Below are 24,543 nucleotides of genomic sequence, written 5' to 3'. Positions count from 1 at the left end.
TAAAGGCCTCTGGCTCACCAAGTTTGCAGATAACTGTAAACTGGGAGCTTTTATAAAATGCCCCTAAGACATAAACATCTTGCAAGTAGGTCTCACACAGACAAATGACTGGTGCCAAAGCCATGGCCTACAATTCAATGCCAAAAAATAAATTATAATGTCCTTTGGGAAACTGTCAAGGCAAGTTAATTACTCCATCAATACAATTACCCTAAGAGTCGACCTAATAGTAAGGGATCTGGGAACATGTGTAGGCATGTGCCTTTGACCAACATGTAACTAAGATAAAAAGAAAATCATACTATGTTGCCCAACTTACAGGTAAGTATGGCATCCAAGTCCAATGAAGTTATAGTACCACTCTACTTGGCCCTTATCAGACCCCTCATTGAATACAATGCCCCTTTGGCAGTTGGCATCTATATAACCACACAAATAGTTGGAAAGCCCACAACGGTTTCTTACCAGGAGACTTCAGGCATGAATACCCTGTCCTACACTGATTGTCTAAAGGGTCTGTCTCTGTATTCAGTCTCCTACAGATGCTGAGAATGGTCTTTGCCTAGTTTACATAGCTTCCTCAGACTTAGCCTTGACAGATCTGTTGCACATTTGCAAAATACACAGCACCAGGAACACTAGATCCAGGGATCTGAACTTCACTTAATGTGCTGGAGACACAGATATGTGTTCCAAAGGATCCACGCACTATGGAATAAGCTCCCCATTCATGTAAAACAGAATTCATCCCTGACTCTATCCAAACAAAACCTTGACAACTGTGTGGGAAATCATACATTTACCCCCAGTCTGGCTCCCATGTCCGTTATGGACAGTGGTGTCAGTAACAAAAGTAGCATACTAACCCCCCCTACAGATCTTTACTTACCTGCCTACTAACACACACCCCCGTATGATACTTGGGACCCAAATGGTTTGGAGTGTGTGGCTAGGCTTGCCTGGGACCTAGTGTTAGTTAGCTTAGTAACAACCTATGAACCTATTGGTAGTTTTGGTTGGCCAGCAAATATAATGAAAGTGGAGGCTTGTAGGGTACAGAAATGGCCAGGATCATGAGCTTGGAGAGCCCAGTAAGCTGATGGTAGGCTTCATCGTGTGTGGGTGGAAGCATATGTATGCAACCAGAGAATGTAGGATGTCCTATGGTGATGCAGGTGCTCACATTTTCCACCAGTGGCAGGGTTAGGACCTCATAAGAAACACACAGATTTTCATGATGCTATTGAGAGCAGAAGGGATCTCTGTGACTACCTGTATTATGACCCTTCCAGTCAGCTGTTGTCCTTGTGTTAGAGAACCAATGGACTCCAGAATGATAAAGGAATGCTCAATGACTGGCAGGCATGGAGACAAAAAGACTGTACAAAAATCAGTTTTAAGTGGGAGCATATGGTGAAAAGCAAAGGTATAATGTATATGGTCTAATATTTTATACCCCAGTCAAACTGCAGAGTTGTGTATAACATCCTGAAGCCCAATATTTGATTCCCTCAGTCACTATTTTCTTACTGTGTGACTTAGCAAGTCACTTTACAAAACTGTGCTTATTTGCTGTGACTGAAACTGGTTCCTGAAGAACAGGCCTCTACCCCACTAAGCAAACAAAAATAAATAACAAAAATAAAAAGTAAATAAACACTACAGTGCTTTCCTCATGGTTCTTTTAATACTTGATCAGGTACACAGAATCATTAAAAATTCAAACCATACTATTTATTTTCCCTTCTGACAAATTAGACTAATAAGTCAAGAAAAGTTTCTTATCAAAACATCAATGTTTGAAAGTTAAGACTATTAAGCTGGCGCTAGTATAGACAGCAGACTATTAATTCATAAAGCTGTACAGAAAAATTAGCCTTCCTTGTGGATTTGTTGAGACCATTGACATTCAAAGACATAAGATACAGATTTTTCATCAATATGTACAAATAATCCTAAGCCAAAAAGCTTTATATATCTAAGCGATCCCCTTCCATGGCTGTTTCCCGATAGGGTATAACAAAGGTATGAATATGAGGTGCACTAAAATGCAAAGAGTAAGATTTTAAAGAAGATGCTAACTCTTGAAACTGAGCATTTATCTTAATATTAGTTTCTTTAATATGCACAACCTCATGTCTAAGTATGTAAGTGTCACTCCTCCATAAATGAACATCACTATAAAACCATTGAAAAAGATATCTGGCTACCTATGAAAGAACATGTTGACTTTCTACTTGCCTCTCAGCTGTTTAAGCCTATCAAGACTGAAAGCCACCCTGCAGTCCCCAGACTATTCCGAGATGCACCAATATGCAACCTTAGAAATCTTAACCACTCAGGTTCTCAATTCTAGACCCCCAAAAATAGACTTCAGGGCACTGACCATGCTTTATCAGTTCTTGGTCCCAGACTGTAGGAACCTCTCCCTTCTTTTCTTAAAGATCATTCCTCTTACCCCATTTTCCCATTGGTACTAAAAGCACAATACATGACTCTAGGAAAATTCACTTCTCTCTCTGGCCATAAATGAACCTCTTCCTATCTCTTTTCCCTCTATGTAGCTTGATCTTACTCAACTTTTTATTATATTTCTTTTAACATGCCAACTCAGATATCTACTCAACATATGCAAGTATACATTGTGTTTTGTCAGTCATTCTGCATATAATGTCACATATCCATTGTCTTTATACCCTCAAGCCAACTCTGATATTCATGTGGTGTATATAATACATGTATATATTGAATTTTGGCTTTCACTTTGTATATAATGCCAGATATTTATTGTATTTACCCCTGGGTTAAGTCTAAAATAGGTCCAGTGGGATCACTGCTCTACCCCAGTTAACAAATTTGAAATGAAATAAAACAAAATAAATAAAAATAATAGATATAACAAACATTTTAATTTGTCCAGAGAGGTTAACTATTCTGACTGTTGTCTGATTAGCATCTATCTATGAAAAGGAAAAAAAAAAGTCTTCCACCTGGGTTAGAATATTTTTGGAGACTGAAATTAATTGAGAAGACTTTATAGAAGTTTCTGCTTTGTTAAAGTTGCTCAAACTAACAGGCAGAGAAAATATGAAAACAGAATTCACTGGAAAAGCATTTGTTTTTATAAAGAACCGAGACTGAAATGGCTGAAGGAGTATAAACAGGTGTTTTTTTTCTTTATTTTTAGCATCTACACTTTTTTTTACTCTGCTCTGTGAACAACTCAGGAGACTGTCTTATCTTTTTCACTACAGAAGGAAGATAATTTAAATTTGTAGATATATTATTTGAACAGCAAGCTTGGAATTGGGATGCTTGCCAATGGCAGTAAAGTTTTAAAATTATGGGCTGGACAAGTTTTTTTTCTAAGAACTTCTGGAGAGGGAGAATAGTAATGCAGAAAACATATTTAGGACCTTAATGGGACTTTTGTTGGTGGAGATCAGTTATTGAGTATTCATGCTGCCTCAGTGGTAGTGGCTGAGATTTTACCCAGGCCTAGATAGCATCCTACATTGCAGAGAAGTATTTGTCATGAAACACTAATAATCTAACATCGCATAGCTGGACCAGGCCTAGTTCATGCACTGATGAATGTCTGGCTGGTAAAGGTAACAGTGAGCATTCACCATGAACGGCAGTGGCTGTTGAGGATTTTTACTAACATCATCTGAGATTTTTGTGATTGCTGCCTTTTATGGGACATTCTTTATGGCTCAACAGGCAAAATCACAGAAAATTTTACATTTTCTCCTGGCTTCAAAACGTATTTATAGACATGAATCTGTGATGATGGGGTCACATTTTTTTTTCTTTCTGAACAGAAGTTTTTTTTTTTTTCATACTTCGTAATAGAATGCATTTTCCCTGTGGTATACAATATAACTATTGTTTTCTCTCAGTAGTACAAACAATAATGTTTACTAACATTTTCTGACTGGAAACATTAGGCCAAAACTGACTTGACAACTTGTGGATAGAACATGCAGTTAACCAACAGCTTCAGATGATACCTGCCAATGCTGATTTTATGAAATGCTCATGTTATCCTGTGTTGGTATAATACTTGTTGAGAAGTATTTCATAGCTTGATTAATCAAATCTATTTGTTGTTAGAAATGCTCACATCTGAATCAGAATTTTCATATTCCTTGCTAACATTGCAAAACAGGTCTTCCATTTGAGTTATGGGGTACTGTTGCAAACAGGCTGCTAGGTTTATAGTTCCTATACAAGCTAGAAATCCCACCAGATTTCAGTACAGGTATCATAAGAGCATCCCATTCTGAATATTTCATAGCAGTCATGATTTTTTCATCAGTCCATTTTTTGCTTCTTCATTATTCTACACTACTAAATGAATGGATCTGTCAGTTCTATCTTTGTTATCTACTAGGGCATTAATAAAAGCTGTGGCCTCCTTTAGCATGCATAATTATTCTTAAACATAGCTTCAGGTGCATGCATAATTGTTCTTTAAACACAGCTTCATGCCTAACAAGTCTTAGTTTTATTTTTCTGCAGCTGAAAGGAAATGAATGTAGCCAGAATCTAGCAGCCTAAATGCTCATCTGTTTGAATTACCATATCAATAACCTCATTTATTAATAAAATTTTATTAGGTACACTATTTAAAAAAAATTACTACTGTTGTTTCAACTTGTTCCTGATTGTGTTGTTTGTTCTTTTTTGTACTTATTAATTTGTATTAATTTACAGTTGTACAGTACTTAGGTCTGGGTACTTAAACTTGATCCATCTAGCAACTTTGGTCAAGTACCACTGATCATTAATAAAGATAATTTCCATTGTTCTTTATAAATAACTTTGATATAAGCAGTTCCCAATACTTTGGTGGGTTCTCCTGCACAGGTTCATAGGTAGGTACTAGGCAATCTGCCCAAAGGCATTTATAAGCCTAGCAGGAATGTGTTGGCTTTCACCGCCCCCTTAGATTAGTTCCCTGTGCCTCTGTCCAGCAGATCCACTGAAGTGATCCTGGGGTAAACTTTCTGTTTCCCATCCACTTGTCAAGGTTTCTCTTGAAGAGGGTTAGTGAGGAGCTCTGCCTAATGTAGATTGGAATCTTGTTCCACAGCATGGGAAGTCTCTGGGACAGGAATCTATCCCTCCAGCACATCCTATTTATTGTTGTGGTGAGGCTTAGATCCCTGGAGCATGTGGCTCGGGGGGGATATGGTTTTCTTTAAGTTGAGCGTGTCCATCAATTCTGGGTTGGACATGGCCTTGTAGGTCAGGCAGAGATCACCTCTGAGTAGGCGGTATGCAACCGAGTACAGCTGGAGTGTCTTCAGTCGAGCTGCATAGGGCATCTCTGCATGAGGCCAGTGATCCTCTTGGTGAGGTACTTCTGTGGTCTTTCCAATTGTTGCAGGTGTCTTGTAAGGTACATCCCAAATGGGGCATTGTACTCTATGATGGGTCTGATGAGTGATGCATAGAGGGGCCCAATGACCTCTTTTGATCTGGATGCAAACCCTTTTGTGATTAGGTGGGCCACATAGAAGGATTTTCTAACCACTTTGGCAATGTGATTATCAAAGGAGAGTTTACTATCTACTTGGGTCCCCAGATCCCTTATTATGTCTTTTGTATTTAGGGGACTACCACCTAGTAGTTTGTGGGTACTTTGTTTTTTCCAAAGGGGATGACTATGCACTTTTTGGCATTTAGCTTGAGGCCATGGTTTTGACACCAGGTATCTGTCTCAGTGAGACCCTTTTGGAGGATGTCTGTGTCAGACGGAGAGTCAATTATAGCCCCTAGTTTGCATTCGTCTGTGAACTTGGTCAGCCATAGTCCTCCTGTGCTTGCCTGTACCTCTGAGAAGTATATGCCAAATAGGAGGGGTCCTAGGACTGAGCCCTGGGGAACGCCACTTGTAACCGGTTTAGAGTCAGACCTAACACCCGCAACTCTTACCATGTGGGTTCTGTCCATGAGCCAGTTGGCAACCCATCTCGTGACGTAGGGGATTATGTTCAGGCTGGAGAGCTTGTCTATAATACTTGAGTGGGGAATGGTGTCGAAGGCCTTTGCAAGGTCTAGGTAGGCTGTGTGGACCACCTTTCCCTCGTCTATAGCCTTGGTAACTGTCTCAAAGTCCACCAGGTTTAGGAGGCATGATCTGCCCTTAACAAAGCCGGACTGGGTAGGGTCCAGTGTTAGGAGGTTTTCAATGTCTCTGTTAATAAGATCCATGATGATGCGCTCCATAGCTTTGCAGACCAAGCTAGTCAGGCTTATAGGGCGATAGTTCCCGGGGTCCATTGTGGCTCCACCTTTGTGGAGTGGAATAGCCGTTGCTGTGCGCCACTCTGTGGGCACGTAGCCTGTGGAGAGGCTGAGTTTAAACAGTGTGCTCAGGTGAGGGGTTAGTTCATCTTTGAGCTCGTGTAGGATGCAGCCTGGGACACTGTCCGGTCCCATTGATGCTGTTTTTTGGCTTTGGAGAGGGCTGTTTTAACCTGAGTGTCTGTGATTTCAGGGGCACTACATTCTTCTGGTATAGTTATGGGCCCTTCTGGGGGTGAGAGGGGGATGACGTTTGCACTAAAACCTCACTGCCAGGATGTTGGCTATATTGGTCGGTTCAGTGTATTTTGTGCCATTCTACACTAACTTCGAGCAGATCTGAGAATTGCCACTTAGATTCTTGACATAGCTAAAGAATGCCTTGTGGTTATCTTTGGAGTCCATGGCAATTTTTCTTTCGAAGCTAGCCTTGGATGATTTTATGATGGAATGTAGTTTCTTGCTGATACTGATCAGGGATGTCTTCCCTTCTTGGGATTTTACTCTTTTCTGTACTAGTTTCCTCCTTCTATTGTATAGCTTGTTTATGGCAGGGGTCCACCAGACTGGTTTCCTTTTCTTGGAGGAGTGAGTCTTGGTTTTGTTTGGGATAGCACAATCCATGCATTCTTGTAGGTGTCTGTACAGTGCATTAGTAAAGGATTTGCAGCTTGGACAGTGTTATCCTTTAGCATGGGGGCTTTGAAACTTCCCACCTCGGTCTTAAGTAACGTGAAATTTGTTTTTAAAAAGTTTTTCACGGTAATTTCCTTGACCGGGGGTGGTGGCAGAATGTGGATATCCAGAGTGATTAGTTTATGGTCAGATCTAACCAGTGATGGGTTGACCTCTGGTGCGGAACACCGGTCACCCATGTTGGTGATAACCAGGTCCAATATGTTGTCACCTCTGGTGGGGTGTGGACCAGTTGATCCAGGGCATTTGAGTTTATAAATTCTAGGAAGTGTTGGGCAAGGGAGTTTGTACTCGAGAAGTTCTCCCAGTTAATGTTTGGGTAATTGAAATCACCCAATATCAGGGTGTTTGGTAGGACCTTTATGTTTCCCAGTGTTTCCAGAAATGTGGAGTGGCGGTCCTGGAACATTGTGTGTGATCTGTAGCAAGCTATAATTTGAATAGCAGTCTTGCCCATTGTTAGTTGCACGTGGATGATCTCTGAAGCATCGTGCTGTGCCACTAACCTGGAGCTGTGGGTATCCTTGATGAATATGGATACTCCCCCGTCTTTTGTATTTCGGTCCAGGTTTTGTGGCTGAAATGTATGGTATGGGTTGTAGCCTGGTAGTGCTGGGGTGCTGTCTGGAGCCTTAAACCAGGTTTCTGTTACTGCACATATATCGATTTTCTCCATACTGAGGAGTGCCTCGAGTGCATGCATTTTGAGGTTTAGACTTCTGGCATTGAGTAGCATTACCCTCAGTTTTTTTTACTTGTGCTATTTTCGGTGGTGGGTTTGTCTTTTGAGCCTTGCCTAAAAAAGCACTATGGGGTGGCAAGAGCCTTGGCCAGTATTCGAAAGGCTAAGGGTGACAGGTACAAGCCATCTCTAGCATTTGTCTTCACTACAGTAGTGGTCTGTTGTAAAAGTATATTCATTATTATTCTGAATTTCCTTTCACTCTCTATAGTGGAGCTGCTCTATATATTGTGTTTCCTTTTAACTTTATGCATGCTCAGATCTTGCACACTGTACAAAGAAATTATTCTCTAATTCTCTGTGCTCCCTTTCTGAGTATGAAATTTATGTCAGTAATGAGTACATAACTTTTTTTGGCTTCTTTGAACATATGCTATCATAAAATAGTTATTTTTTCTAATTTTTCAGGCTCTTAACTACGTGATCACCTTTACCACAGGTATGACATTTTTCTTGATTAATTATACAATCAGTAGCTGACGGTTGTTTCTCAAAGCATCTGCAACATTCATTACCTTTGCTGCCTTCCTTAGTCTTGGGTATACACTCTGTAGTTCTACTCTTATGCACTTATTTACATATCATGAGACTTTTTTTTTGTTGCTTTGGTTGCCAGAGCAATCTTTATGACATTTTTGAATGTTAAATTAGCGCTAATAGCCATTAAGGTGGACATTTTTCCCGGTCTTACTCATCTCTTATCTTTTGTTTTGATGTCTCCATAACTGCAGCCTTTGGCAATTATTTCAACAAAGTAACATATTCAGTAAGTTTTTATATATACTGATCAGACTAGGATCTTTGTACTCACTCAGTTTTGGGATGATTTTTTTTAAACATGCATACTGACTGAATGTATGTTTTTTGCAGTGTTTCTCACAACTTGTGAAATTTCTAATTAGAATGAATGTTACATATTTAGCCTTACCAGCAAAAAATATATAAAAATAAATGAAAAAATTACAATACATCACACTATTCTTCCCATGGCTGAATTTTCACATCAAATATAATCAGCAGTCCAGGAGACAGTTCATACTTATTCTTTAAGTTTTTCCTCCTTCAAAGCTTTTACAAGTAATACAAACTTTTAAATATTCACGAAAAAAAGTATAGGTAGGCAAACATTTTTAGTGGTTCAAAACCTTTAATATAAACCTGGGTGGTTACCACAACAACAACATGATCAGGCTTACCTAGCAGGAGTATAAGATTACACTAATTTGAAATGTCTCACGTGCTTTTAATTGTATCACTAATAAACAATTCACTGTGTACCTGGTCACTACCATATAGTGCAAATTCAAGATACTACAGTATATACAGTAACTGATTCTCTTTTCATAATCATACAGCAAGCAATTAGAATACATTGTTTTCTTCATCTGAATTTACAGCTAGGGTTTATAGCTGTAAGAAAATGCAACATGAGACTTGCATCCCAGGTTGCCTTTTAAATAACTTAAAACATGACCTAGCAGACCCACTTGGCTCTCTGTTTAACCACAGCCTGAGAACTGGCTATGTTCCAGTGGAATGGAGGACAACAACGGTTATCCCTTTGCACAAAGGGAGACCCTCAACTAAACCCGGGAATTATAGACCCATGACCTTGACTAGCCTCATCTGCAAGGCCATGGAAAGAATCTTTATGGACTTTATTAACACGGATATAGGTAATCTCCAAACTCTGGACCCAACCCAGTTTGGATTTGTTAAATGTAGATCATGTATGTTAAACATGGTTGACTTCTTTGGGAAAGTCACCAAGGCCTTCGATGATGGAAAGACAGTACATACCACCTATCTTGACCTAGCCAAGGCATTTGACACAACCCTCCCACCACTCAGATATTATAGACAAAGTCTCTCAATTGTGAATTAGCTCCCACATTACCAGATGGGAAGCCAAATACTTTCAAAGTCGGTGTCTTCACCTTTAGCAAACGACCAGTCACCAGTGGCATACCACAGGGTTCTGTGCTGGCCCCTTACTGTTCAGAATTTATTTCTCAGACATTTTCAGGCAAACTTGGATGGCCTGTGGCTGACCATGTTCACTGATGATTGTGAGTCCCCCAGTGACATTAAAATACTGCAGACAGGGTTAATGCAGACAAATGATTGGTGCCAAAGCCACAGATTAAAGCTAAATGCAAAACAATGCATTATTATTCCCTTTGGAAAATCTAATTACATTATAGGCAGCACCCCCCTAAGTGTAGAAAGAGTGATATGTGATCTGGGTACTCAGATGGATAGCAATCTGAACTTTGACCACCACATATCCACAGTAGTAAGGAAATCCTTCTATGTGGTACATCTTATAAGTAAAGGCATCACATCTAGATCTAAGGATGCTATAATTCCATTATACTCAGCCCTCATCAGACCAATAATTGAGTACAATGCTCTTTTTGCATGTGTCTCATGAGACACCTGCAACAATTGGAGAGACTACAGAGATTTCTCACCAAGAAATGACAGTGTACAAAAAACAAGTCTTACATGGAAAGATTGAAAACATTGTCACTGTATTCTCTGTCCTACAGGTTGCTCAGGGGTGACCTGTGGGAGGCTTACAGGGCAATCTCTGACCCAGCCCTGATGGAAATGTTACACATTCATAAATCAAATTGCACTGATCTTAACCTAGCCTTTGACATAAAAAGGTCATGCTGGAGGGATAGATGCATCTCCCAGAGACTGCCACTTTTCTGGAACAATCTTTCAATTCACATGAAACAGAGACCATCCTTGACCCTCTTCAAATGCAACCTAGATCAGGGATGGGTGACTGCAAATTCCCTTCTGGAGTGGTGCCCATATCCCTCCTGGACACTGGAAATTGGTATTAAATACCATAGACCCTTACTTCTGTGAACTTCACTCACCTAACCACTGACAACTGGGGAAACTTGGGATAGATATGGCCAGGCTTGTATGGGCTGTAGGGCCATTAGCCTAGTAACCACCTATGAACACAGATAAAAATTTGAACTAATAAAATGCTTAATGAAAACATATAAATCTGATAATATGCATAGCAAGTGACATTCAGAATATCTGCATGTTGCTGAAATCTAATCAGGTGGAAGAATAATACTGGATGTAAAGACCCAAAATGCAGCTCCTAGAACGTTTTTACAGTACTACTAGCTCTGATGTAAGATCACAGTCATGTGTGACATGTTTCACTCTTCTGATGTGATGTTTCTTCATCTTGATTTTGTATGACTCAGGAGTTGGTATACATATGTAAAGGGATGTGGTGATCTTGGAGATGCAAGACATCTTGTCCCCAACAAAATAGAATGGTTTCCTTAATTTTATGAGCAGTTTTGTTGGATGTGCTTCTCAGGAAATCTGACTCACTTGGCTTTGTTGCTAGGAGTCTCTTCTGAATGCAGTAGATCTGATTTATTCATAATTATAAAATGGTGTGACACATAGTCACAAAAAAGTATCTAGTACAGCACTTAAGATTGCCAGTTAGGTTATAACTAAATAGCACTGAGAAATTATCTGGCAGCCTCATGCCATACTAATTATTGTCATTTAAATGAGGAAAAGTAAATATCCTCCATGCACTTTTCCTTGCTAATCAGCAGCAAATAAAACTAATTTTAGCACTGTCATATGACCTTCTCTGTCTTTACCTGGAATACTTGATTAAAGCTTGTAAAGCTCTAGGTAAACCACAGAGCATTATGAAATTTTGGGACTGGAGTTACAGTTATTAAAGGTACTGCACATTGTGAAAAGAAATCTTTAAAGATATATGTAAGTCACAGCTATTTCACTAAATGAAGTGATTGTTAACTCAAGAAAAAAAATGTTAATGTCACTCTTGTTTATACCTGTGAATTAGCCTTATTTTATACATAATCATCCAAAACAGCATTCAGTCTAAAGAATTTTGCATGATGAGCATGCAAAGAGTTGTAAAATAACACCTAGGAAACGGCAGGCTGTAGAACCAAAATGTACTGCACCTTAACTAAATGGAGGATCATAGGTTAATCAAGACTACAATTTTTCAAATAATACAATAAATCTAAGAAAGTAATAAGCTATACAGTAAATAATGCCAAATTAGAAAAAGAAAGTTGGGGATTAACTGAATTACAGCATATTTTGGTATATATAACATGTTTCTTAATGATTAAAAAAAGGCTGTAATGAGCATTAGCTCCTCAAGTGTAGTGGAATAAAGCCCTGACCATGGCTCAGGTAAAATAAGTTGAGTAGCAGCTTTGGCTGTTGCTAGAGCTGGCAGGTGAGCATGATATCCCCTCTCTCCAACCCAGGTGGGCATGCTTATCCAGGGGTGGAGATGGAGAGAGAGAATAGTGGAGGCAAAAACACACAGAAAATAAAGGGCTTAATAATTGTAACCACTACATAATACAAATAAATCAACAATGAGGTGTTATGCTACATTAATGCTTGCTTGCTATGTCTTGCACTCAAAGCTTGCCCTCATATCCAATCAGCAGACATGACAATATTCTAGCATAACTATAATCTTAATCATGTACTGTTGTTGTATAATCACTTAGATTTACAAATTTCATGCATTTGAAGAAGTTAAATCATTTTTAGAATTGATTTAAAATATAAATTATTTTATCACCACTGTAGTTGCATAATCAATCATTTATTACAAGACTTACTCATGTCATCAAAAATAATACAATTCTCTCTGTACCATGAAATACTAAGGCAGTCTTAGTTCAGATTGAACACAACAGCACCCTTACTTTCTAAACATAAATCACAAACACTGCATAGAAACTACACTCAAACACTAACTCCATAAGTCTGCCAAGTATTCAGGACACTATGCCTGGACAATTCCTATCAGTTTCTCCTGCCAGTCTGGTCGACATGGGCATACTGAGACAGTGTAGCAACTGCATCATATTCGGACAATCCTCTTCTCCTAGCATATAATTATTCTACTTGCGAGAAATGCAACTACATCAGTAAGCTGGAATCCATGCTCTCTTGTGCTACCGTCAGTACTCCTGACAAAGAGGAGATTTCCAGCAGAAACACGCCACCCACATTTTATTTTTTTATTTATTTAACATTTGATAACTGGGAAAGTCCGACTTGGAATAAAGCCAATTTTCAGCGGAGGCCTGGGAAGAAATGCTCCAGATGCACTTCTTTGTAACGTGGGAGGAAACCGCAGCACCTGGAGGAAACCCACATGAACACAGGGAGGACATGCAGACTCCACACAGAAGGCACTCCAGTCGAGAATCGAATCAGAAAACCTCTTGCTGAGAGGTGACAAAGCTACTGCTGCACCACTGCACCATACATCACAGAGCCAAGCACAACACACACCCACCTATGCAGGGGTCCTGAATAAAAACTTACCTAAACAACAGAGACCCTCAAAACACACTCACAAACATTCCACACACAACACAAATCACATCACACACAGTAGACAACACACCAGTGTCTCACAAACACAGCCCATTAGGCATAACAATAAACCAATGCAGCCATAAGGCATAACAATAAACCAAACATACTAGTCATTGGCGACACGCTGATGTCCCCCTCACCAGGCTCAACAAGGAGATGGTCACAGTTAGCTGTCTGTCAGGTGCCAGATTCCACCACATCATACATGCACTTAAGTCTCTCCACAACAGGTACAAGTATGACTATGTCCTTGTCCATGTTGGTGTGAATGACTTGAGACATACCTCCCTGGAATATATGAAGAAAGACATGATTGAGCTCTCAGAGTATGTGTCCCAGGCAGGTATGACCCTAGCCGTAAGCAGCATCCTACCTTCACCAAGAATGATACCAAAATACCAACAAAAAATAATTGACTTCAACAACTGGCCTAGTTTCTGGTGTATTTCCAAGAAGATCTAGTATCTGTCTGCCTGGAATGACATGGTTGACAGGCCTTGATGCTTTGCCAGAGATGGCCCCCACCTGTCGCCCCCTGGGGTTCTGGATCTTGTCCAAGACTCTTACCTTCCCCATTGTGCCTTTCTTAGGCTATGTCCCAAAGACAAATCTTCCACCATAAAAGATCTGTCAAAAAGCAAATTGAAGGTCATGCTGCTCAATGCTAGGAGCCTTAACCTGAAAATGCACTCACTGGAGGCTCTCCTCGCACTGGAAGATGCCGATGTCTGTGCGGTCATGGAAACTTGGTTCAGGGCTACGGAGAGCACCCCTGCCTTACCAGGCTATAAGTCATTCCACACTTTCTCACCTCAAAATGAGGTCAGAAAGACTAAAGGTGTTGGAGTCTCTATCTTCATTAAGGACAGGAACACCTCCAAACTGGTTTGCCAGCATGACACACTGGAATTACTCCAGGTGCAACTTATAGTTTGCAAGACACACATTCCAAGTTATAGCCAGCTATAGACCCCCCATCCATGACTCAGGACACCCAGTCCTCCTACCTGGACCTACTTGACTCCATCAAGATACCCCCTCTCACCCTGATCCTTGGTGACTTCAACTACCCAACCATAGACTGGGTGAACTATTCCTGCACTAATGCACTCACCCAACGACTCCTTGACTTCATTAGTTCTAATGCACTAGACCAGCTTGTCTCATCCCACACAAGGGGAGACAACATTCTGGACTTGGTTCTCACCAACATGGGTGACTGCTGCACCACTCCCATAGTACGTTTTTCACTGGAGAGATCAGATCATCAGTCTGTCTCATTCAAAGTTTCTATCATACCAATCCCATCCCCAGCCATAACCAAGCTAAAAACTTCTCAAAAGCTAACTACAACTTCCTAAGGGAGGGTATCAGTAGCTTCACACCACCCCCCTCAGAGGATGCAACCAACTATGCTGAACAGTACAGCAATGCAAGTATACAAGCACCTGCACAACTACATGGACTCAGCCATACCCAGCAGAACTATAACCAGTTCCTCAAGGAAACACAAACCTGTCTAGTGGACATCCTCTATCAACAAACTTTATAACAAAAGGAGGAATCTGTTGTCCATGGGTAAGAAGGAACAAATTCCAAATTGGAAAAATTTCCTCCTCAGCCTTAACAAGCAAATTGGATCACTAGTGAAAACCTCCAAAGCCAATTATGAGTTGAAACTAGCCTCCAAAACAAAGGGAAACCACAAGTCCTTCTTCAGTTACATCAGGCACCTCCATGGCAAAGCCCAGGTTTGTTCTGAATTAGTACTTAATGGTACAATTTACACTTATCCTGTTGACTTAGCCAACCTGTTCATGGATAGGTTCAGCGCAAACATCCCCCCATCCCCCAAAAGGCCCTTTTGCCATACCTGATACTTGTCCCACACCTCACATCTCTGTGGATCAAGTGTTAAAGGCCTTATCCAATTCAAAGAGCACAGCTCCCATGAGACCTGATAGTATCCCAGACTGTATTCTGCACAATCTCCAGAAAGAACTAGGTTCACCATTGAGCAACCTATTCAACCACAGCCTAATTACAGGCTTCATTCCAGCAGAGTGGAGAACTGCCAAGGTCATGTCATTCCCTTGCACAAAGGTGGTGCCACTACTGACCTGGGAAACTTTCACCCCATTAGCTTGATAAGTCTGATCTGTTAAGCCATGGAGTGTATTATTATTATGGATCTCATAAACAAGGACTTAGGCAATCTCCAAGCACTTGACCTCACCCAGTTCGTATTCGTCAGTGGCAGATCTTGCCTATTGAACCTGGTTGACTTCTTTGAGACTGTCACCAAGGCCTTGGATGAGGGAAAATAAATACACAGAGCTTACCTTGACTTGGCCAAGGGCTTTGACACAATCCCCCACTAGGGCATCATCGAAAAGCTAACATAACTTGGTATAAATCCCTATCTCATCAGATGGGTTGCCAACTGGCTTACTGATAGGACCCACAAGGTCAAAATAGGAGCCACCACCTCCAACAGCAGACCTGTCACTAGCGGTGTTCCCCAGGTATCTGTCTCGGGACCCCTACTGTTTGGCATCTATTTCTCAGAGGTCCAGGCAAAGTCAAAGGGCCTTTGGCTGACCAAGTTTGTGGATGACTGCAGGTTGGGTGCTGTCATTGACTCCCCAAATGATGCTAACATACTGCAAGAGGGTCTCACAGCTACAAATAACTGGTACCAAAGTCATGTCCTTAAGTTAAATGCAAAAAAATCTTTTATCATACCATTCAGCAAAAACACACCCCCTACTGATTACTACGTGAATGACAACCCCCTAAGCATACAACCTGTGGTGAGAGACCTGGGTACTCAGGTTGACACCAATCTCACATTCAACCATCATGTGGTGGCAGTGGTCAGAAAAGCCTTTTACTTGGTTCATCTCATAAGTAAAGGGATTGGATCCAGAAAAAGGGAGGCTATTACCTCTCTGTACTCCTCCCTCATTAAGCCTGTAATTGAGTATAATGCCTCATTTGGTATGTACCTCTCCAAACACCTGCACCAAGTGGAAAGGCCACAGAAATACCTCACCAAGAGAATCCATGGCCTCCAACATCTGTTCTATGTGGACAGGTTGAAATCACTCTACTTAGTATCATACAGATTGCTCAGAGGTGATCTGTGTCTCGCTTACAAGGCAATATCAGACACTGCCCTACTAGAGATGCTCCATATCTGTAAGTCTAACTCCTCGTGGATTACCCACCTGAAAGGCCTAAATCTATTATGTAACATCAACAAAACCTGCTGGAGAGACAGGTTTGTCTCCCAGAGGCTGTCACGTCTCTGGAATAGGCTTCCCTTACATGTCAAACAGAGTACCTTGCTGATCGTCTTCAAGTGCAACCTTGATGAGTGGATGGAAACCACAAATTTGTCCCAGAGATTCCACCTTTATCCCTCACTGACAGGGACGACAGGTGCTGATTGGGGGTTATTTTTGGGGATACACTCTTGGCTAGGCTTATAAGATCCCCAACCTGATCCTATGAACTCTGAATTTAACTATGAACTCTGAATTTAACAGTTGCTTTTAGAATTTTGCAACATAAAATATAAACCATAAAACACTACACTATACACATACAAAGTGAAACTAGAATAACCCTTTACAAAAAAATCAGACACAACATTAACTCATTCATAAATTCATTCTCAGATACCAGCTTTATCATATTTAGGGTTTTTCCCAAAAAACGATGGATATGAAGCAGATAACCAGTCCTGGATGGCATGCCGGGCGACAACAGAGTGCACACACTCACAACACACACACACACACACACACACACACACACACACACACACACACACACATGGGTAATTTAGATCATAGTGAGTTCATGTGTCAACATGTGTGATGGCCTCTCTTTACTATGGGCCAGTAATCAAGGATCATCAATCCCCACCATGGGCACTGATGACAGACAATCACTAGAACAGGAATGGATTTACAGTATTTTAAGACACAGCTCTCTGGATTAAGCACAGTTTCCCCCAAGAGCACACAGGAAACAAGTTCTGGACCTGGGATTGGAATATCTGTCTCTCCAGATCCAAAACAAGGCTCATTTTGGAGGACTGTATCCCAGTTCCAAGTATTGACACACCCACACCTGGGTATTTGATTTTCACACACACACACACACACACACACACACACACACACACACACACACACACACACACACACACACACACTCACTCACTCACGGGAAAGGCTGGTACAGGTCTACTCTTACAAGGGTATCCAGTTATACCGAATAAAATCTATACTAACATAAATGGTAGAGTATAACCAAAGCAGCCAGACTTTTTGGAGTGGCCAAGGTGTCAGTAAAATAAGCACAAGTACACTCAAAATGTTAAAAGTATTCTTTAAAAGACCAGCCACAATGAAATATATAAAAATATTTAATAATAAATAATAAAGTAGAAAACATGAGAATACTAAATATCTAAGTACAATAATCACCAGAGTTTCAGTCACAGGAGAAATAAAAATAACACAGTTGGACAGATTCAAACAGATGCAGAAAAACACTACTTAACTAATCTCCCTGTATTTCCTGACTGTCTAAAGAATAACTAACCCAAAGCCAACTTAATTAATACAGCAAGGTGAGATTAGATGCTGAATGCTTACTTCCACAAGGTAAAGCAATGAGCTTTCAACTTCTAACTAACTGAAAAGTGATAACTGATATAGATTTTTTATATCAGGTTCCAAAGAAAACAAAACAAACTGCTGTGAAAGTTCCATCCTCTCAGTGTTGGTTATATAATGACATCACATTTGATCACCTGACTCTGGTACAATACAAATTCAGAGCTTTGCTAAGATCTGTTACAGTATTTGAAAATTATACAACAATTTCAACAATTTCTACTCTTCCCTTCCAGAATTCTTTGTTTAAACATATATATTTAATGAGTTATAATAACACTGTTGGTTCCTTTTTAACACAAGCATCTGTACAAGTCACTGTGATAATCAAATGACACACTTATTTACAAACTCCAGCTAACTATGCTGGCATATGATACACATGCACTGCCCTATTTTCCCTGGCACAGACAGCAACATACCACATCATTACAACATGTCTTTGGGATATTTGAGAAAACTAAACAGTTCACCTGTTTAAATGTCTTTGGGATGTTGGAAGAAGTCGGAAACCATGGTGAACACTCACACAGACTCAGGGAAGACATGTAGACTGCACAGAAAGTACTCATCTAGGAAGTGAACTAGTGAACTAAGTGCTGTGAGTGACTGATTTTGATTAATGTACCACTGTGCTACCGCTGTGATGGAATAATGTTAATGTACCACTATGCTACCACTGTGAGGCTGTGAGGGACTAATGCTAACTAATGTATCACTTTGGTAACACTTTGAGGGACTAATGTTAATTAATATACCACTGTGGTACCTCAACTTCATAAACAAAAGAATTATAATATCCACCACACAGTGGCTTAGTGGTGCAATGGTTACTATTGTCTCATGGAATTTGGGTCTCTGGCCATTTGCCAGCTGGGATGCCTTGTGTGGAATCTGCATATCCTTACTGTGGCAAAGTGTGCTTCTGCTAGGGTCAGAAACCTTGGTGAAAACTCACGCAGACCCAGAGAAGACATGTCGACTGTGCACAGAAGGTACCCATCTAGGAAGTGAATCAGTGAACTAATTGCTGTGAATGACTGATGTTAATTAATGTACCACTGTGCTACCACTGTGAAGGACTAATGTTAATTAACGTACCACTGTGGTACCATTGTGAGAGATAATTGTTAATTAATGTACTACTGTGTTACCACTGTGTGAGACGAGTGTTAATTCATGTACAACTGTGCTACCGCAACTTCATAAACAATAGAATTATAATATCCACCACCGAGTGGCTTAGTGGTGCAATGGTTACTATTGTCTCATGGCATTTGGGTCTCTGGCCATATGCCAGCTAGAGTGCCTTGTGTGGAATCTGCACAACCTTAAGGTAGCAAGGTGTGCTTCTTCTAATGTCTCTAATTTTTTTCTACAGTCCAAAGTCATGCTGATAGTAGCAGTGGAAATCATTTAAATTGCCTTTAGGTGTGTGTTTGTGTGTGTGTGTGTGTATGCACATACACTGTTTGGTGGACTGGCAGCCCATTCTAAATTAGTTCACTTCTTAAACCAGTAGCTTGCCAGGATATGCTCCTGCCCACCTATGATCTTGAAGAAGATAAAGCAGATATTACAAAAATGAATGATTGACTGAATCCCTTCCCTACCACTAATAACATATTACATTACATTTGGGACACATATACAAAGTAAAATATTAATACACATAAAATATTAATTGAATCCCCTTTAAAAATTACAGAAAATGGTAGCTTTAAAGACCTCTAAACTTTAAGAGAATCTCTTCTCACAGTGAAGGTACTAATGTCAAATGTTCAAAATATCAAAGTTAAGTGCATTAGTGTTGCTAGCTTTGCTGGTGTGTGTGTGTGTGTGTGTGTGTGTGTGTGTGTGTGTGTGCGTGTGCAAGCACATGTTACTGCTTTACAGCCAGGAGTGGGAATTTGCCCTTTAGCCACTGATGTGGGATCTTGGAATTGGTATAAATAAGTTGCAGGGGTAAGGGGTACAAGTGTTTTCCCTCCTGCATAAAATACTTTTATAAATTTTTAGTTTTCGATTTTGTTTGATTTTGATCTTTTGAGATCCATGTTTTATGTTTTCAACTTTATTTTTCAATGTTTGCTGATAGAAAACTGTTCATATGGAAGAAGTGAAGATTTCAACTAAAAAAATCAGATAAATTCTGCTCTGATAAGTAAGAACTGCCCACCAAAACTCAAAATGTGAAAGATCATGTCTAGAAAAAACAATACAGTAAAATATAAATTGCATACTTTAAACATTATTATATTAAATATTCCTGCCATTCTCTTATCCTAAACAGTATATCCAGTATCATACTAAGCATAATTAAAAAGTAAAAAAATTGAATAAATGTGCATATTAATTCTCACAGTTTGCACTGTAGGCAAAGAGTTAGCTTTATCCTCCAGAAAGACTAAGAAATATATTTTCGTAATGGTACGTCAGACAGAGATAAAAGATTGCAGGAATAATTAGTGAAAATAAGATCCACTTTACCTTGGAATTGTGGTCAGACGTTAATGCCTGTACTTTAATTTCTGTTTCTTTTTTAATATCAAGACAATTACTTTCTCTGTAAGAGAAAAATAAAGTTTTCCAGTATGTTAATGCAGTTTTGAAAGTTTTGACTGGTAAACTTTAATACTGTGTTTCTAATAATTATGTGAACAATAACTTAACAGTTTTACCCAAACTACTCTTGGTCTATTTGCACCATTAATTTATGAATGAGCATAAAGAAGTAGTTAGTCAGTAATCAGAAAACATAGTTATTTATGCATCAAAAGTATTCTGTTGAATCCTTTAAAAAGTGTTTTAATGATTTTAAAGCTGTCTTTTATACACTGTCACATGCCTCAACAATGGTTGTTATACGCATCCTTTCGTAAAAAAATGCTGATTGTATGTTCCTTTGTTATCCAGTATATAAGATTGAAAGCTGGAAAGACATAGCATTTTAAATAAACAGTGCTCTTAAGTAACTGACAAGATTGTGTATAAGGTAATTTTAACACTAAGACTGCACATCTGTGTTTGGTGAAAATCAAGAGCATCACTACAAATGCAAAAACTCAAAGATTTCAGACGTACTAGAAAATTAATGGCTTTGCTCTTCAAATTATTGTAATTTACTCTGAGGTGAAAACACTATGAGGTAAGTTATAATTTTCCTACAAGTGGATAACATGCCTAGATATCGACTCTCATACTGTTAGCTACTTCTTTACTCTGCAAATGCTACCTATAAATGTGCATTTCCTGGCTAATTATCAACCAAGTATACCTTGGGGGGGGGCCTAGACTGGATACAGGTTTCAATACTGCATGCCGAAATGCTGTCTACAACAGTTGAAAAGTCAGATCCAGTAGTTATTCTGAATATCACAACATTATGGAATCAGCCTCTTATAAGTAAGGTGCAGTACACCTGACTAATTAATGTTCGGTGCTAAGACATTACAGACCTGATTTAAATCCAATCAAATCCCATTTGCATATGCATGATCCTGAGCAAGCAACTACTTATACTGACAAAAGGGACTTGATTGTTCAAACGAAAGTGCACTCATAAAAAGAGAATGCTAAAGCCTTCGATACAATACCCCACTCGGGCATTATAGATAAGCTCACCAGCTTAAATATAAACCCCTATGTCACTAGATGGGTTGCAAACTGGCTCAAGGACAGAACCCACATGGTTAGAATTGCTGGAGCCATGTCAGACTCCAAACCAGTTACAAGTGGTGTCCCACAAGGCTCAGTCCTGGGACCTCTCTTGTTCGGTATATATTTCTCGGAGGTACAGGCCAACACAGAAGGACTGTGGCTGACCAAGTTCGCAGATGACTGCAAACTGGGCGCCATAATCGACTCTCCAGCCGACACAAGCATCCTCCAAAAGGGCCTCATAGAAACAGACAACTGGTGCCAGAACCATGGCCTCAAGCTAAACACCAAAAAGTCTATAGTCATCCCCTCTGGCAAAAACAAAGTGCCCACAAATTACCACATAGGTGATAATCCATTAAGTACAGAAGAAGTAATTAAGGACCTGGGGACCCAAGTTGATAGCAATCTCTCATTTGACAACCACGTGGCCAAAGTGGTTAGAAAAACATTTTATATAGCCCACCTAATCATGAAGGGATTCACATCTAGATCAGGGGAGGTCATCATGCCTCTTTACTCATCCCTCATCAGACCCATAATTGAGTACAATGCCCCCTTTGGGATGTACCTTACCAGACACCTGCAACAACTGGAAAGACCCCAAAAGTACCTCACCAAGAGGATCAAAGGGCTCAAACAGATACCATATGCTGCCCGGTTAAAGAAACTCCAGCTCTACTCAGTGGCATACCGCCTGCTCAGAGGCGATCTGTGCCTGACGTATAAAGCCATGTCCAACCCGGAATTCAGGGACATGCTGCACCTCAGAAAATCCAAATCCCATCGAGCTACGCGCTCGAGAGACTTGAACCTCAGCCCTGAAATAAATAGGACATGCTGAAGGGACAGATTCATAACCCAGAGGCTCCCTTCACTCTGGAATAAAATCCCAGTCCAGGTTATGCAGAGTCCCTCATTGACTCTCTTCAATAGGAATCTTGATGAGTGGATGGGAGATCATAGGTTTACCCGGGTATCACTTCTGTGTCACTGTTAGACAGAGGCACAGTATACTAACCTCGAAAAAGGGCATAGCAAAATTAATTTAAAATGAGTGGCGAAAGCCAAACACACTCTGGCTAGGCTTATAAATGCCCTAGGGCAGATAGCCTAGTATGAACCCATGAACCTATGAACAAATGTTTCCACCAAAATAACAATCTCTAAACTTCCTGAACAAAATCATATGCAAGAATGTCAGGCATATTCTATGCAAATTATTTCTTGAAAAAACAGACAAAAACAGATTTATGAGGGACAGGATCAAACATTTCTTTTCAGGAAAGTATAGAATGTACTTCACTCCATACTGTGTTTTGGCAAATATGTCAATATATCTTCCTTCATTATGGGTGATTTTGCTAAAGAGCAAGAATAATTCAAAGTAGAAAAAGATGATGATGAAATGGGGGGGGGTGCTCAATAAACTATAATAGAGACTGGGATTTTGGATGCAAGCCTTTAAGGAGAATAACAATAATCATACAGACTATTATATATATAAAGTAGCAGAAACTATCCTAAGAACTAAGCCAACATGGGAATGGAGAAAGGAGATTCTGCCCATAGGGATGACTGCAATTAGGGATACAGTCAGTAGGCAAGAGCTGACTGCAATTTATTGGAGAAAACTGGCAAAGGAACCAAGGTACTGGCAGCAAATAACTAGAGAAAGAAAGATGACAGAATAGGAGGACTCCAAAAATGTATTTGGACTGCAGGTTAGAGATTGCCTTCACTATCAAGGATTGATATCGGAGCATAATCAAAGAGAAAGAAAAAGGGGTCCTAAATGAAAGACTAGCACTGGTAAAGTTTTAGTAGACTCTAGAAAAGAAGTTGCCATTAAAAAAGGAATAATTAATAGAGCATATAAAATATTGCATGATAACTATAAGAATCAATCACAGGAGGTTAGAAAGGATTGGGAAGAGAGATTGGATAAGCAATTCACAAAGAAACAATGGAAGTATAAATGTATGTCTCCCAAAAATTCAACAAAATCTAGATGATTTAGGATTTTTGCTTGGATGTGTTTACATAGATATTTTTTACCCCAAGTAGACTCTAGAGAAATTTTCCTTAAGTAGACAGCAAATATTTGAGGTATAATGGGGAAGAAAGATGTAATTGGGAACATATTTTCTGGGACTGCAGTGAGTTGGTGGACTTTAAGGATTCCCTGTGGGACACACCATCAGACATGCTGGGTGGGCAGATTGGTTTGATGAGGGAGATGATTTTTCTGAGCTACTATATGATACAGAATCAGAATTGCCTAGACATAGTAAGGCCTTGTTTTGTCTAATTATGATGGCTCCCCAAAAAGCAATTACTAGAAAATGGAAATTAAAATTTAAACTAACTATACCAGAAGTAGTGAATATAGTAACAGAGATAAAAAAAATGGAATTGAGACCTCTAGAAAAGTGTAGGAGCAAACTACCTAGGGAAAAGTGGGAATTGTGGGAATGTGGAAATGATGCATACAGGGGAGGAATGAGGTTTAAAAAAAGACAGGACATAAATGAGCTATGTAATGTTTGACTGAAAATGATTGGGTAGATTATTAGTGATATATAATGTTTGCAACTGGAAGTGTGCCATTATGTTTTATGATGTAAAATGCTTGTAACTAGGAGTATGGTTTGCTTTGATTTCTATAAATGTATGACTGGCTATGTCATAAGTGATGGTTTAATAAAGGTGCTTTTTGTTAAAAAAAAAGAATTAAGCATAATAATGGTTTGTGAAGGGAACAATGATTTGGGTTTGTGAAGGGAACAATGATTTTAACTTGCATGTCATATGTCATATGAATTATAAACCATGGATCTCATTGCATTCTTTTGATGGATAGCTGATACACTCAGTGTCATTCTTTCAAATGAAAATAAGCTTTACTGGGCACTAGAGCTTCTGCAATAAATAAAAACTGAATTCCCAACACCAGATATGAACTGTGTGATGCCTGTAAATCTTACCTGTATG

The 24,543-nt window shown here is 39.7% G+C and overlaps 1 protein-coding gene across 1 annotated transcript in view; it reads right to left on the bottom strand.

The window, feature by feature from the left end:
- Nucleotides 1-24,543, bottom strand: part of PLCB4 (phospholipase C beta 4) — a 1,792,792-nt gene that overhangs the window by 291,495 nt on the left and 1,476,754 nt on the right. Inside the window, exon 35 of the mRNA XM_044056592.1 lies at nucleotides 20,380-20,455. Within this exon, the coding sequence (XP_043912527.1) occupies nucleotides 20,380-20,455 (76 nt within the window). The remainder of the gene's footprint in view (nucleotides 1-20,379; nucleotides 20,456-24,543) is intronic.

Source organism: Protopterus annectens, chromosome 1.part2, assembly GCF_019279795.1.
Source record: "Protopterus annectens isolate FY-2018-M chromosome 1.part2, PAN1.0, whole genome shotgun sequence".
NCBI classification, from domain to species: Eukaryota; Metazoa; Chordata; order Ceratodontiformes; family Protopteridae; genus Protopterus; species Protopterus annectens.
Note: the sequence above shows the minus strand (reverse complement) of the source record. Positions and strands in the feature narration are given on the sequence as shown.